Source organism: Oncorhynchus masou, chromosome 25 (assembly GCF_036934945.1).
Source record: "Oncorhynchus masou masou isolate Uvic2021 chromosome 25, UVic_Omas_1.1, whole genome shotgun sequence".
In the NCBI taxonomy this organism is placed as follows: domain Eukaryota; kingdom Metazoa; phylum Chordata; class Actinopteri; order Salmoniformes; family Salmonidae; genus Oncorhynchus; species Oncorhynchus masou.
Window position 1 is genome coordinate 834,402 of NC_088236.1, and position 15,056 is coordinate 849,457.

The 15,056-nt window shown below is 47.4% G+C and overlaps 1 protein-coding gene across 1 annotated transcript in view; it reads left to right on the forward strand.

The window, feature by feature from the left end:
• smarca2 (SWI/SNF related, matrix associated, actin dependent regulator of chromatin, subfamily a, member 2) overlaps positions 1–15,056 on the forward strand; it is a 70,617-nt gene that overhangs the window by 23,093 nt on the left and 32,468 nt on the right. Inside the window, exons 7-8 of the mRNA XM_064937940.1 lie at positions 6,359–6,485; positions 6,684–6,857. Coding sequence (XP_064794012.1) covers positions 6,359–6,485; positions 6,684–6,857 — 301 coding nt within the window. The remainder of the gene's footprint in view (positions 1–6,358; positions 6,486–6,683; positions 6,858–15,056) is intronic.

Here is a 15,056-nt window from a genome sequence, read left to right on the forward strand (position 1 = left end):
CACTCAAATCACTTGGGTTCCTGGATCCTTTCACAGCATAATAAAGAGGATGGGATCCACTCAAATCACTTGGGTTCCTGGATCCTTTCACAGCATAATAAGGAGGATGGGATCCACTCAAATCACTTGGGTTCCTGGATCCTTTCACAGCATTATAAGGAGGATGGGATCCACTCAAATCACTTGGGTTCCTGGATCCTTTCACAGCATTATAAAGAGGATGGGATCCACTCAAATCACTTGGGTTCCTGGATTCTTTCACAGCATTATAAGGAGGATGGGATCCACTCAAATCACTTGGGTTCCTGGATCCTTTCACAGCATTATAAGGAGGATGGGATCCACTCAAATCACTTGGGTTCCTGGATCCTTTCACAGCATTATAAGGAGGATGGGATCCACTCAAATCACTTGGGTTCCTGGATCCTTTCACAGCATAATAAGGAGGATGGGATCCACTCAAATCACTTGGGTTCCTGGATCCTTTCACAGCATTATAAGGAGGATGGGATCCACTCAAATCACTTGGGTTCCTGGATCCTTTCACAGCATAATAAGGAGGATGGGATCCACTCAAATCACTTGGGTTCCTGGATCCTTTCACAGCATAATAAGGAGGATGGGATCCACTCAAATCACATCCTTTCACAGCATTATAAGGAGGATGGGATCCACTCAAATCACTTGGGTTCCTGGATCCTTTCACAGCATAATAAGGAGGATGGGATCCACTCAAATCACTTGGGTTCCTGGATCCTTTCACAGCATAATAAGGAGGATGGGATCCACTCAAATCACTTGGGTTCCTGGATCCTTTCACAGCATTATAAGGATGATGGGATCCACTCAAATCACTTGGGTTCCTGGATCCTTTCACAGCATAATAAGGAGGATGGGATCCACTCAAATCACTTGGGTTCCTGGATCCTTTCACAGCATTATAAGGAGGATGGGATCCACTCAAATCACTTGGGTTCCTGGATCCTTTCACAGCATAATAAGGAGGATGGGATCCACTCAAATCACTTGGGTTCCTGGATCCTTTCACAGCATAATAAAGAGGATGGGATCCACTCAAATCACTTGGGTTCCTGGATCCTTTCACGGCATAATAAGGAGGATGGGATCCACTCAAATCACTTGGGTTCCTGGATCCTTTCACAGCATTATAAGGAGGATGGGATCCACTCAAATCACTTGGGTTCCTGGATCCTTTCACAGCATTATAAGGAGGATGGGATCCACTCAAATCACTTGGGTTCCTGGATCCTTTCACAGCATAATAAGGAGGATGGGATCCACTCAAATCACTTGGGTTCCTGGATCCTTTCACAGCATAATAAAGAGGATGGGATCCACTCAAATCACTTGGGTTCCTGGATCCTTTCACAGCATAATAAGGAGGATGGGATCCACTCAAATCACTTGGGTTCCTGGATCCTTTCACAGCATAATAAGGAGGATGGGATCCACTCAAATCACTTGGGTTCCTGGTTCACAGCATAATAAGGCTGCGTTGATGACTTGTCAATGACCCAAGTCCAGCTCATTTAATCAAATCAAATACACATGTTTAGCAGATGCTATTGCGGGTGTAGCGAAATGCGTGCGCTTCTAGTTCCTACAGTGCAGCAATATGTTGCAATTCTCGGGCCGACTCTTTTCTCTGTATACATGAATGATGTCGCTCTTGCTGCTGGTGATTCTCTGATCCACCTCTATGCAGACAACACCATTTTGTAGACTTCTGGCCCTTTTTTGGACACTGTGTTAACTAACTAAACTAATCCAAAATTAAATCTAGAATCGGCTTCCTATTTCACAACAAAGCATCCTTCACTCATGCTGCCAAACATACCCTCGTAAAACTGATTATCCTACAGATGCTCGACTTCAGCGATGTAATTTACAAAATAGCCTCCAACACTCTAATCAGCAAATTGGATGCAGTATATTACAGTGCCATCAGTTCTCACCAAAGGCCCATATACTACCCACCACTGCGACCTGTATGCTCTTGTTGGCTGGCCCTCGCTTCATATTCGTTGCCAAACCCACTGGCTCCAGGTCATCGATAAGTCTTTGCTAGGTTAAGCTCCGCCTTATCTCAGCTCACTGGTCACCATAGCAGCACCCACCCGTAGCACACGCTCCTGCAGGTTTATTTCGCTGTTTACCCCCAAAGCCAATTCCTCTTTGGCAGCCTTTCCTTCCAGTTCTCTGCTGCCAATGACTGGAACAAATTGCAAAAATCACTGAAGCTGGAGACTCATATCTCCCTCACTAACTTTAAGCACCAGCTGTCAGAGCAGCGCAGAGATCACTGCACCTGTACATAGCCCATCTGTAAATAGCCCATCCAACTCCCTCATCCCCATATTGTTATTTATTTGTTTATCTTGCTCCTTTGTACCCCAGTATCTCTACTTGCACACTCATCCTCTGCACGTCTATCACTCCAGTGTTTAATTGCTATATTGTAATTATTTTGCCACTATGGCCTATTTATTGTCTTACCTCATTTGTGCACACTGTTATTTATTTATTTGTATTGTGTTATTGACTGTTTGTTCCATGTGTAATTCTGTGTTATTGTTTGTGTCGCACTGCTTTGCTTTATTTTGCCAGGTCGCTGTTGTCAATAAGAACTTGTTCTCAACTGGCCTACCTGGTTAAATAACAAGTAATATCTAACAATTTCACAACAAATACCTAATACACACAATTCTAAGTAAAGGAATGGAATTAAGAATATATAAATAAATGGATGAGCAATGTCAGAGCGGCGTAGACTAAGATACTGTAGATAGTATACAATACAGTATATACATATGATATGAGTCGTGCAAGATATGTAATGATTATTAAAGTGGCCAATGATTTCAAGTCGCTGTATGTAGGCAGCAGCCTTTCTGTGTTGGTGGTGGCTATTTAACAGTCTGATGGCCTTGATAGTAGCTGTTTTTCAGTCTCTCGGTCTCAGCTTCGATGCACCTGTACTGACCTCGCCTTCTGGATGATAGCGGGGTGAACAGGCAGTAGCTCGTGTGGTTGTTGTCCTTGATTATCTTTTTGGCCTTCCTGTGACATCGGGTGGTGTAGGTGTCCTGGAGGGCAGGTAGTTTGCCCCGGTGATGCGTTGTGCAGACCGCACTACCCTCTGGAGACCCCTGCGGTTGTGAGCGGTGCATTTGTCGTACCAGGCTGTGATACAGCCCGACAGGATGCTCTCAATTGTGCATCTGTAAAAGTTTGTGAAGGTTTTAGCTGACAAGGCAAATTTCTTCAACCTCCTGAGGTGTGCCTTCTTCACCACGCTGACCATTTCAGTTCGTTAGTGATGTGTACACAGCGGAACTTAAAGCTTACTACCCTCTCCACTGCTGTCCTGTCAATGGGGGGTGCTCCTCTGCTGTTTCCTGTCCAAGCTCCTTTGTTTTTGTAATCAAGCCTACTACTACTGCAAACTTGATGTTTGAGTTTGAGGCGTGCATGGCCACACAGTCATGGGTGAACAGGGGGTACAGGAGGGGGCTGAGCATGCAAACTTGTGGGGCACCAGTGTTGAGGGTCAGCGAAGTGGAGGTGTTTCCTACCTTCACCACCTGGGGGCAGCCAGTCAGGAAGTCCAGGACCCAGTTGCACAGGGTGGGGTTTTAGACCCAGGTCCCTGAGTGTGATGAGCTTGGAGGGTACTATGGTGTTGAAGGCTGAGCTATAGTCAATGAACAGCATTCTTACATAGGTATTCCTCTTATCCAGATGGGATAGGGCAGTGTGATGGTGATTGCATCGTCAGTGGACCTATTGGGGCGGTAAGCACATTGACCTGGGTCTAGGGTGTCAGGTAGGTAGAGGTGATATGATTCTTAAATTCACTTTTTCACAATTCCTGACATTTAATCCTCGTAAAAATTCCCTGTTTTCGGTCAGTTAGGATCAATACTTTATTTTAAGAATGTGAAATGTCAGAATAATAGTAGAGAGAATGATTAATTCAGCTTTTATTTCTTTCATCACATTCCCAGTGGGTCAGAAGTTTACACTCAATTAGTATTTGGTAGCATTGCCTTTAAATTGTTTAACTTGGGTCAAACGTTTTAGTTGGCCTTCCACAAGCTTCCTACAATAAGTTGGGTGAATTTTGGCCCATTCCTCCTGCCAGAGCTGGTGTAACTGAGTCAGGTTTGTAGGCCTCCTTGCTCGCACACACTTGTTCAGTTCTGCCCACACATTTTCTATGGGACTGAGGTCAGGTCTTTGTGATGGCCACATCAATACTTTGACTTTGTTGTCCTTAAGCCATTTTGCCACAACTTTGGACATATGCTTGGGGTCATTGTCCATTTGGAAGACCCATTTGCGACCAAGCTTTAACTTCCTGACTGAGGTCTTGAGATGTTGCTTCAATGTATCCACGTAATTTTCATTGCTCATGAAGCCATCTATTTTGTGAAGTGTAACAGTCCCTCCTGCATCAAAGCACCCCCACAACATGATGCTGCCACCACCATGCTTCACAGTCGGGATGGTGTTCTTCGGCTCGCAAGCCTCCCCCTTCTCCTCCAAACATAACGATGGACATTATGGCCAGACAGTTCTATTTTTGTTTCATCAGACCAGAGGATATTTCCCCAAAAAGTATGATCTTTGTCCCCAGTGCAGTTGCAGACCGTAGTCTGGCTTTTTTAATGGCGGTTTTGGAGCTGTGGCTTCTTCCATGCTGAGCGGCCTTTCAGGTTATGTCGATATAAGACTTGTTTTACTGTGGATATAGATACTTTTGTTCCTGTTTCCTCCAGCATCTTCACAAGGTCCTTTGCTGTTGTTCTGGGATTAATTTGCACTTCTCACCAAAGTGCGTCCATGTCTAGGAGACAGAACGCGTCTCCTACCTGAGCGGTATGATGGCTGCGTGGTCCCATGTTGTTTATACTTGCGTACTATTGTTTGTACAGATGAACGTGGTACCTTCAGGCATTTGGAAATTGCTCCCAAGGATGAACCAGACTTGTGGAGGTCTACAATTTTTTTTCTGAGGCCTTGGCTGATTTCTTTTGATTTTATCATGATGTCAAGCAAAGAGGCACTGAGTTTGAAGGTAGGCCTTGAAATACATCCACAGGTACACCTCCAATTGACTCAAATGATGTCAATTAGCCTATCAGAAGCTTCTAAAGCCATAACATAATTTTCTGGAATTTTCCAGGCTGTTTAAAAGGCACAGTCAACTTAGTGTATGTACGCTTCTGACCCACTGGAATTGTGATACAGTGAAAGTGAAATAATCTGTCTGTAAACAAAGATTACTTGTGTCATGCACCGACTTGTCAAAACTATTGTTTGTTCACAAGAAATGTGTGGAGTGGTTGACAAACACGTTTTAATGACTCCAACCTGAGTGTATGTACACTTCTGACCATGGGCACTACCTCATCCAACCACTCTCCCAATGGGCACTACCTCATCCAACCACTCTCCCAATGGGCACTACCTCATCCTACCACTCTTCCAATGGGCACTACCTCATCCAACCACTCTCCCAATGGGCACTACCTCATCCTACCACTCTCCCAATGGGCACTACCTCATCCTACCACTCTTCCAATGGGCACTACCTCATCCTACCACTCTCCCAATGGGCACTACCTCATCCTACCACTCTCCCCATGGGCACTACCTCATCATCATCCAACCACTCTCCCAATGGGCACTACCTCATCCTACCACTCTTCCAATGGGCACTACCTCATCCAACCACTCTCCCAATGGGCACTACCTCATCCTACCACTCTCCCAATGGGCACTACCTCATCCAACCACTCTCCCAATGGGCACTACCTCATCCTACCACTCTTCCAATGGGCACTACCTCATCCTACCACTCTTCCAATGGGCACTACCTCATCCAACCACTCTCCCAATGGGCACTACCTCATCCTACCACTCTTCCAATGGGCACTACCTCATCCAACCACTCTCCCAATGGGCACTACCTCATCCTACCACTCTCCCAATGGGCACTACCTCATCCAACCACTCTCCCAATGGGCACTACCTCATCCTACCACTCTTCCAATGGGCACTACCTCATCCTACCACTCTCCCCATGGGCACTACCTCATCATCATCCTACCACTTTCCTCATGGGCACTACCTCATCATCATCCTACCACTTTCCTCATGGGCACTACCTCATCCTACCACTCTCCCCATGGGCACTACCTCATCATCATCCTACCACTTTCCTCATGGGCACTACCTCATTATCATCCTACCACTTTCCTCATGGGCACTACCTCATTATCATCCTACCACATTCGTCATGGGCACTACCTCATCATTCTGTCGTCCCCAGGCTGCAGGCTCGTATCGCTCACCGGATCCGGGAGCTGGAGAGTCTACCTGGAGCTCTGCCTCCGGACCTGAGGAGTAAAGCCACGGTGGAACTCAAGGCTTTGAGACTTCTCAACTTCCAACGACAGGTATGACGTCATCTCAGCATAAACTGTACGCTTCATGAACACTTCTAACGACATGTAGGCTACACTAACATCTAGACCCAGACAAACAACACTATCATCACCCAAAGACACCAGCCCATCATTGACATGTATTGGATAGTTATTGTAGCTGGTTACCTTTTGACTAATTTCATACATATTCCACCTCTCCTCCTATAGCTGCGTCAGGATGTGGTCCAGTGTATGCGTAGAGACACCACCCTGGAGACAGCCCTGAACTCCAAGGCTTACAAGAGGAGCAAGCGCCAGACGCTGAGGGAGGCTCGCATGACAGAGAAACTGGAGAAACAGCAGAAGATGGAACAGGAGAGGAAACGCAGACAGAAACACCAGGTGAGTGAACTCTGGACCATTAGCTGTTCCATCTTCTGCTGAACAAACAGCTAACACAAACAGACACACTCCTCAATGCCATAGGATGAATCTCGGAACATATTCCAGTCGCTGCAAAACAGAAGTACAGCGGCGATGGTTTGGGCCCATCGCTTCTGGAGGAATTCCTTTTCTTGGCAGATGGTGGTGGACTCACTCCATCGTTCCAGTCATCATCTCCCCCATTTGCAGTAGCGCAACCACCCCAGCCTCCCCCTGCCACCATCTTTCAGGGGTACTTTTCTTGTCTCTTTCAAATAATCCTCTTGCCTCTGTATCTCGGATCCAGGAGGGAAACTTGTACAAAAAGGTATTTTATTGTCGGTAGGCTGTAATTGTCCTCGAGCACACTGGACACCTTCCTTTTGAGGCTTTGTGTTAGGTCGGTGTTGTTGATGAATTCGGGCTTTAGCAGATCTCCCATCAGTAACTGGAGCCCAGGCTTGACGAGACGGTGCCGTAACTCACCAGAGACAGCGTTCGCACAAAGTACTTGAATTTGGCACTCAAAAGTCGTGGAATACCTTGAAAATCTGGAAATGAGCTCATTCCACCCACACTGCCACTCAGCCAGGCAAGTACAGAACTGACTGATTAGGCGCTGTGAAACGTCACACTGATAGCTAAAATGCTAGGCAAATGTATATTCCATCCTGCCTTTTGTGCATATGGAAAATGTCTAGGATCTTTTTTTTCAGCTCATGAAACATGGGACCAACACTTTAAATGTTGCATTTTATAATTTTGTTCAGTATAGTTTACCCACCTTTTTACCACTACATCTCTGGACCCAACCAACCCACACCCACCCCTAAAAAATGCATCAGACTTTGACATTTTGAGCATGGGTGAAATTGTTCCTGAAGAGCCACATGAAGGGAGAAAGACCCAACGTTGAATCCTGATGGCACCAGTTCTACATTATGAAGGGAGAAAGACCCAACTCTGGATCCTGGTGGCACCAGTTCTACATTATGAAGGGAGAAAGACCCAACGTTGAATCCTGGTTGCACCAGTTCTACATTATGAAGGGAGAAAGACCCAACGCTGGATCCTGGTGGCACCAGTTCTACATTATGAAGGGAGAAAGACCCAACTCTGGATCCTGGTGGCACCAGCTCTACATTATGAAGGGAGAAAGACCCAACGCTGGATCCTGGTGGCACCAGTTCTACATTATGAAGGGAGAAAGACCCAACTCTGGATCCTGGTGGCACCAGTTCTACATTATGAAGGGAGAAAGACCCAACGTTGAATCCTGGTGGCACCAGTTCTACATTATGAAGGGAGAAAGACCCAACTCTGGATCCTGGTGGCACCAGTTCTACATTATGAAGGGAGAAAGACCCAACTCTGGATCCTGATGGCACCAGTTCTACATTATGAAGGGAGAAAGACCCAACGTTGAATCCTGGTGGCACCAGTTCTACATTATGAAGGGAGAAAGACCCAACTGGATCCTGGTGGCACCAGTTCTACATTATGAAGGGAGAAAGACCCAACTCTGGATCCTGGTGGCACCAGTTCTACATTATGAAGGGAGAAAGACCCAACTCTGGATCCTGGTGGCACCAGGTCTACATTATGAAGGGAGAAAGACCCAACTCTGGATCCTGGTGGCACCAGTTCTACATTATGAAGGAGAAAGACCCAACTCTGGATCCTGGTGGCACCAGTTCTACATTATGAAGGGAGAAAGACCCAACTCTGGATCCTGGTGGCACCAGCTCTACATTATGAAGTGAGAAAGACCCAACGCTGGATCCTGGTGGCACCAGTTCTACATTATGAAGGGAGAAAGACCCAACTCTGGATCCTGGTGGCACCAGTTCTACATTATGAAGGGAGAAAGACCCAACTCTGGATCCTGGTGGCACCAGTTCTACATTATGAAGGGAGAAAGACCCAACTCTGGATCCTGGTGGCACCAGTTCTACATTATGAAGGAGAAAGACCCAACTCTGGATCCTGGTGGCACCAGCTCTACATTATGAAGGGAGAAAGACCCAACGCTGGATCCTGGTGGCACCAGTTCTACATTATGAAGGGAGAAAGACCCAACTCTGGATCCTGGTGGCACCAGTTCTACATTATGAAGGGAGAAAGACCCAACTCTGGATCCTGGTGGCACCAGCTCTACATTATGAAGGGAGAAAGACCCAACGCTGGATCCTGGTGGCACCAGTTCTACATTATGAAGGGAGAAAGACCCAACTCTGGATCCTGGTGGCACCAGTTCTACATTATGAAGGGAGAAAGACCCAACTCTGGATCCTGGTGGCACCAGCTCTACATTATGAAGTGAGAAAGACCCAACGCTGGATCCTGGTGGCACCAGTTCTACATTATGAAGGGAGAAAGACCCAACTCTGGATCCTGGTGGCACCAGTTCTACATTATGAAGGGAGAAAGACCCAACTCTGGATCCTGGTGGCACCAGTTCTACATTATGAAGGGAGAAAGACCCAACGCTGGATCCTGGTGGCACCAGTTCTACATTATGAAGGGAGAAAGACCCAAACGCTGGATCCTGGTGGCACCAGTTCTACATTATGAAGGGAGAAAGACCCAACGTTGAATCCTGATGGCACCAGTTCTACATTATGAAGGGAGAAAGACCCAACTCTGGATCCTGGTGGCACCAGTTCTACATTATGAAGGGAGAAAGACCCAACTCTGGATCCTGGTGGCACCAGTTCTACATTATGAAGGGAGAAAGACCCAACGTTGAATCCTGATGGCACCAGTTCTACATTATGAAGGGAGAAAGACCCAACTCTGGATCCTGGTGGCACCAGTTCTACATTATGAAGGGAGAAAGACCCAACGTTGAATCCTGATGGCACCAGTTCTACATTATGAAGGGAGAAAGACCCAACTCTGGATCCTGGTGGCACCAGTTCTACATTATGAAGGGAGAAAGACCCAACTCTGGATCCTGGTGGCACCAGTTCTACATTATGAAGGGAGAAAGACCCAACTCTGGATCCTGGTGGCACCAGTTCTACATTATGAAGGGAGAAAGACCCAACTCTGGATCCTGGTGGCACCAGTTCTACATTATGAAGGGAGAAAGACCCAACGTTGAATCCTGGTTGCACCAGTTCTACATTATGAAGGGAGAAAGACCCAACGCTGGATCCTGGTGGCACCAGTTCTACATTATGAAGGAGAAAGACCCAACTCTGGATCCTGGTGGCACCAGCTCTACATTATGAAGGGAGAAAGACCTAACGCTGGATCCTGGTGGCACCAGTTCTACATTATGAAGGGAGAAAGACCCAACTCTGGATCCTGGTGGCACCAGCTCTACATTATGAAGGGAGAAAGACCCAACGCTGGATCCTGGTGGCACCAGTTCTACATTATGAAGGAGAAAGACCCAACGTTGAATCCTGGTGGCACCAGTTCTACATTATGAAGGAGAAAGACCCAACGCTGGATCCTGGTGGCACCAGTTCTACATTATGAAGGGAGAAAGACCCAACGTTGAATCCTGGTGGCACCAGTTCTACATTATGAAGGGAGAAAGACCCAACGCTGGATCCTGGTGGCACCAGTTCTACATTATGAAGGGAGAAAGACCCAACTCTGGATCCTGGTGGCACCAGTTCTACATTATGAAGGGAGAAAGACCCAACTCTGGATCCTGGTGGCACCAGCTCTACATTATGAAGGGAGAAAGACCCAACTCTGGATCCTGGTGGCACCAGTTCTACATTATGAAGGGAGAAAGACCCAACTCTGGATCCTGGTGGCACCAGTTCTACATTATGAAGGGAGAAAGACCCAACGCTGGATCCTGGTGGCACCAGTTCTACATTATGAAGGGAGAAAGACCCAACGTTGAATCCTGATGGCACCAGTTCTACATTATGAAGGGAGAAAGACCCAACTCTGGATCCTGGTGGCACCAGTTCTACATTATGAAGGGAGAAAGACCCAACTCTGGATCCTGGTGGCACCAGTTCTACATTATGAAGGGAGAAAGACCCAACGTTGAATCCTGGTGGCACCAGTTCTACATTATGAAGGGAGAAAGACCCAACTCTGGATCCTGGTGGCACCAGTTCTACATTATGAAGGGAGAAAGACCCAACGTTGAATCCTGATGGCACCAGTTCTACATTATGAAGGGAGAAAGACCCAACTCTGGATCCTGGTGGCACCAGTTCTACATTATGAAGGGAGAAAGACCCAACTCTGGATCCTGGTGGCACCAGTTCTACATTATGAAGGGAGAAAGACCCAACTCTGGATCCTGGTGGCACCAGTTCTACATTATGAAGGGAGAAAGACCCAACTCTGGATCCTGGTGGCACCAGTTCTACATTATGAAGGGAGAAAGACCCAACGTTGAATCCTGGTTGCACCAGTTCTACATTATGAAGGGAGAAAGACCCAACGCTGGATCCTGGTGGCACCAGTTCTACATTATGAAGGGAGAAAGACCCAACTCTGGATCCTGGTGGCACCAGTTCTACATTATGAAGGGAGAAAGACCCAACGCTGGATCCTGGTGGCACCAGTTCTACATTATGAAGGGAGAAAGACCCAACTCTGGATCCTGGTGGCACCAGCTCTACATTATGAAGGGAGAAAGACCCAACGCTGGATCCTGGTGGCACCAGTTCTACATTATGAAGGGAGAAAGACCCAACGTTGAATCCTGGTGGCACCAGTTCTACATTATGAAGGGAGAAAGACCCAACTCTGGATCCTGGTGGCACCAGTTCTACATTATGAAGGGAGAAAGACCCAACTCTGGATCCTGATGGCACCAGTTCTACATTATGAAGGGAGAAAGACCCAACGTTGAATCCTGGTGGCACCAGTTCTACATTATGAAGGGAGAAAGACCCAACGCTGGATCCTGGTGGCACCAGTTCTACATTATGAAGGGAGAAAGACCCAACTCTGGATCCTGGTGGCACCAGTTCTACATTATGAAGGGAGAAAGACCCAACTCTGGATCCTGGTGGCACCAGTTCTACATTATGAAGGGAGAAAGACCCAACTCTGGATCCTGGTGGCACCAGCTCTACATTATGAAGGGAGAAAGACCCAACGCTGGATCCTGGTGGCACCAGTTCTACATTATGAAGGGAGAAAGACCCAACTCTGGATCCTGGTGGCACCAGTTCTACATTATGAAGGGAGAAAGACCCAACTCTGGATCCTGGTGGCACCAGTTCTACATTATGAAGGGAGAAAGACCCAACGCTGGATCCTGGTGGCACCAGTTCTACATTATGAAGGGAGAAAGACCCAACTCTGGATCCTGGTGGCACCAGCTCTACATTATGAAGGGAGAAAGACCCAACGCTGGATCCTGTTGGCACCAGTTCTACATTATGAAGGGAGAAAGACCCAACGTTGAATCCTGGTGGCACCAGTTCTACATTATGAAGGGAGAAAGACCCAACTCTGGATCCTGGTGGCACCAGTTCTACATTATGAAGGGAGAAAGACCCAACTCTGGATCCTGATGGCACCAGTTCTACATTATGAAGGGAGAAAGACCCAACGTTGAATCCTGGTGGCACCAGTTCTACATTATGAAGGGAGAAAGACCCAACGCTGGATCCTGGTGGCACCAGTTCTACATTATGAAGGGAGAAAGACCCAACTCTGGATCCTGGTGGCACCAGTTCTACATTATGAAGGGAGAAAGACCCAACTCTGGATCCTGGTGGCACCAGTTCTACATTATGAAGGGAGAAAGACCCAACTCTGGATCCTGGTGGCACCAGCTCTACATTATGAAGGGAGAAAGACCCAACGCTGGATCCTGGTGGCACCAGTTCTACATTATGAAGGGAGAAAGACCCAACTCTGGATCCTGGTGGCACCAGTTCTACATTATGAAGGGAGAAAGACCCAACTCTGGATCCTGGTGGCACCAGTTCTACATTATGAAGGGAGAAAGACCCAACGCTGGATCCTGGTGGCACCAGTTCTACATTATGAAGGAGAAAGACCCAACGCTGGATCCTGGTGGCACCAGTTCTACATTATGAAGGGAGAAAGACCCAACTCTGGATCCTGATGGCACCAGTTCTACATTATGAAGGGAGAAAGACCCAACGTTGAATCCTGGTGGCACCAGTTCTACATTATGAAGGGAGAAAGACCCAACGCTGGATCCTGGTGGCACCAGTTCTACATTATGAAGGGAGAAAGACCCAACTCTGGATCCTGGTGGCACCAGTTCTACATTATGAAGGGAGAAAGACCCAACTCTGGATCCTGGTGGCACCAGTTCTACATTATGAAGGGAGAAAGACCCAACTCTGGATCCTGGTGGCACCAGCTCTACATTATGAAGGGAGAAAGACCCAACGCTGGATCCTGGTGGCACCAGTTCTACATTATGAAGGAGAAAGACCCAACTCTGGATCCTGGTGGCACCAGTTCTACATTATGAAGGGAGAAAGACCCAACTCTGGATCCTGGTGGCACCAGTTCTACATTATGAAGGGAGAAAGACCCAACGCTGGATCCTGGTGGCACCAGTTCTACATTATGAAGGGAGAAAGACCCAACTCTGGATCCTGGTGGCACCAGCTCTACATTATGAAGGGAGAAAGACCCAACGCTGGATCCTGTTGGCACCAGTTCTACATTATGAAGGGAGAAAGACCCAACGTTGAATCCTGGTGGCACCAGTTCTACATTATGAAGGGAGAAAGACCCAACTCTGGATCCTGGTGGCACCAGTTCTACATTATGAAGGGAGAAAGACCCAACTCTGGATCCTGATGGCACCAGTTCTACATTATGAAGGGAGAAAGACCCAACGTTGAATCCTGGTGGCACCAGTTCTACATTATGAAGGGAGAAAGACCCAACGCTGGATCCTGGTGGCACCAGTTCTACATTATGAAGGGAGAAAGACCCAACTCTGGATCCTGGTGGCACCAGTTCTACATTATGAAGGGAGAAAGACCCAACTCTGGATCCTGGTGGCACCAGTTCTACATTATGAAGGGAGAAAGACCCAACTCTGGATCCTGGTGGCACCAGCTCTACATTATGAAGGGAGAAAGACCCAACGCTGGATCCTGGTGGCACCAGTTCTACATTATGAAGGGAGAAAGACCCAACTCTGGATCCTGGTGGCACCAGTTCTACATTATGAAGGGAGAAAGACCCAACTCTGGATCCTGGTGGCACCAGTTCTACATTATGAAGGGAGAAAGACCCAACGCTGGATCCTGGTGGCACCAGTTCTACATTATGAAGGGAGAAAGACCCAACGCTGGATCCTGGTGGCACCAGTTCTACATTATGAAGGGAGAAAGACCCAACGTTGAATCCTGATGGCACCAGTTCTACATTATGAAGGGAGAAAGACCCAACGTTGAATCCTGGTGGCACCAGTTCTACATTATGAAGGGAGAAAGACCCAACGTTGAATCCTGATGGCACCAGTTCTACATTATGAAGGGAGAAAGACCCAACGCTGGATCCTGGTGGCACCAGCTCTACATTATGAAGGGAGAAAGACCCAACGTTGAATCCTGGTGGCACCAGCTCTACATTATGAAGGAGAAAGACCCAACTCTGGATCCTGGTGGCACCAGTTCTACATTATGAAGGGAGAAAGACCCAACGTTGAATCCTGGTGGCACCAGTTCTACATTATGAAGGGAGAAAGACCCAACGTTGAATCCTGATGGCACCAGTTCTACATTATGAAGGGAGAAAGACCCAACGCTGGATCCTGGTGGCACCAGCTCTACATTATGAAGGGAGAAAGACCCAACGTTGAATCCTGGTGGCACCAGCTCTACATTATGAAGGGAGAAAGACCCAACTCTGGATCCTGGTGGCACCAGTTCTACATTATGAAGGGAGAAAGACCCAACGTTGAATCCTGGTGGCACCAGTTCTACATTATGAAGGGAGAAAGACCCAACGCTGGATCCTGATGGCACCAGTTCTACATTATGAAGGGAGAAAGACCCAACTCTGGATCCTGGTGGCACCAGCTCTACATTGTGACTTTTTCTCTGCAACAACCTTTTTTGCCAATCCCCTCATTCAAGGCTCGTCCGCTTCGTCTGGGCCTTCACTAGGTCCCTCTTATTTAGCCAAAATGCCCACCACAGTTCTGCATAGGCCTACAGCCCGGTCTGTGCTGGGGCTCTAGCTATT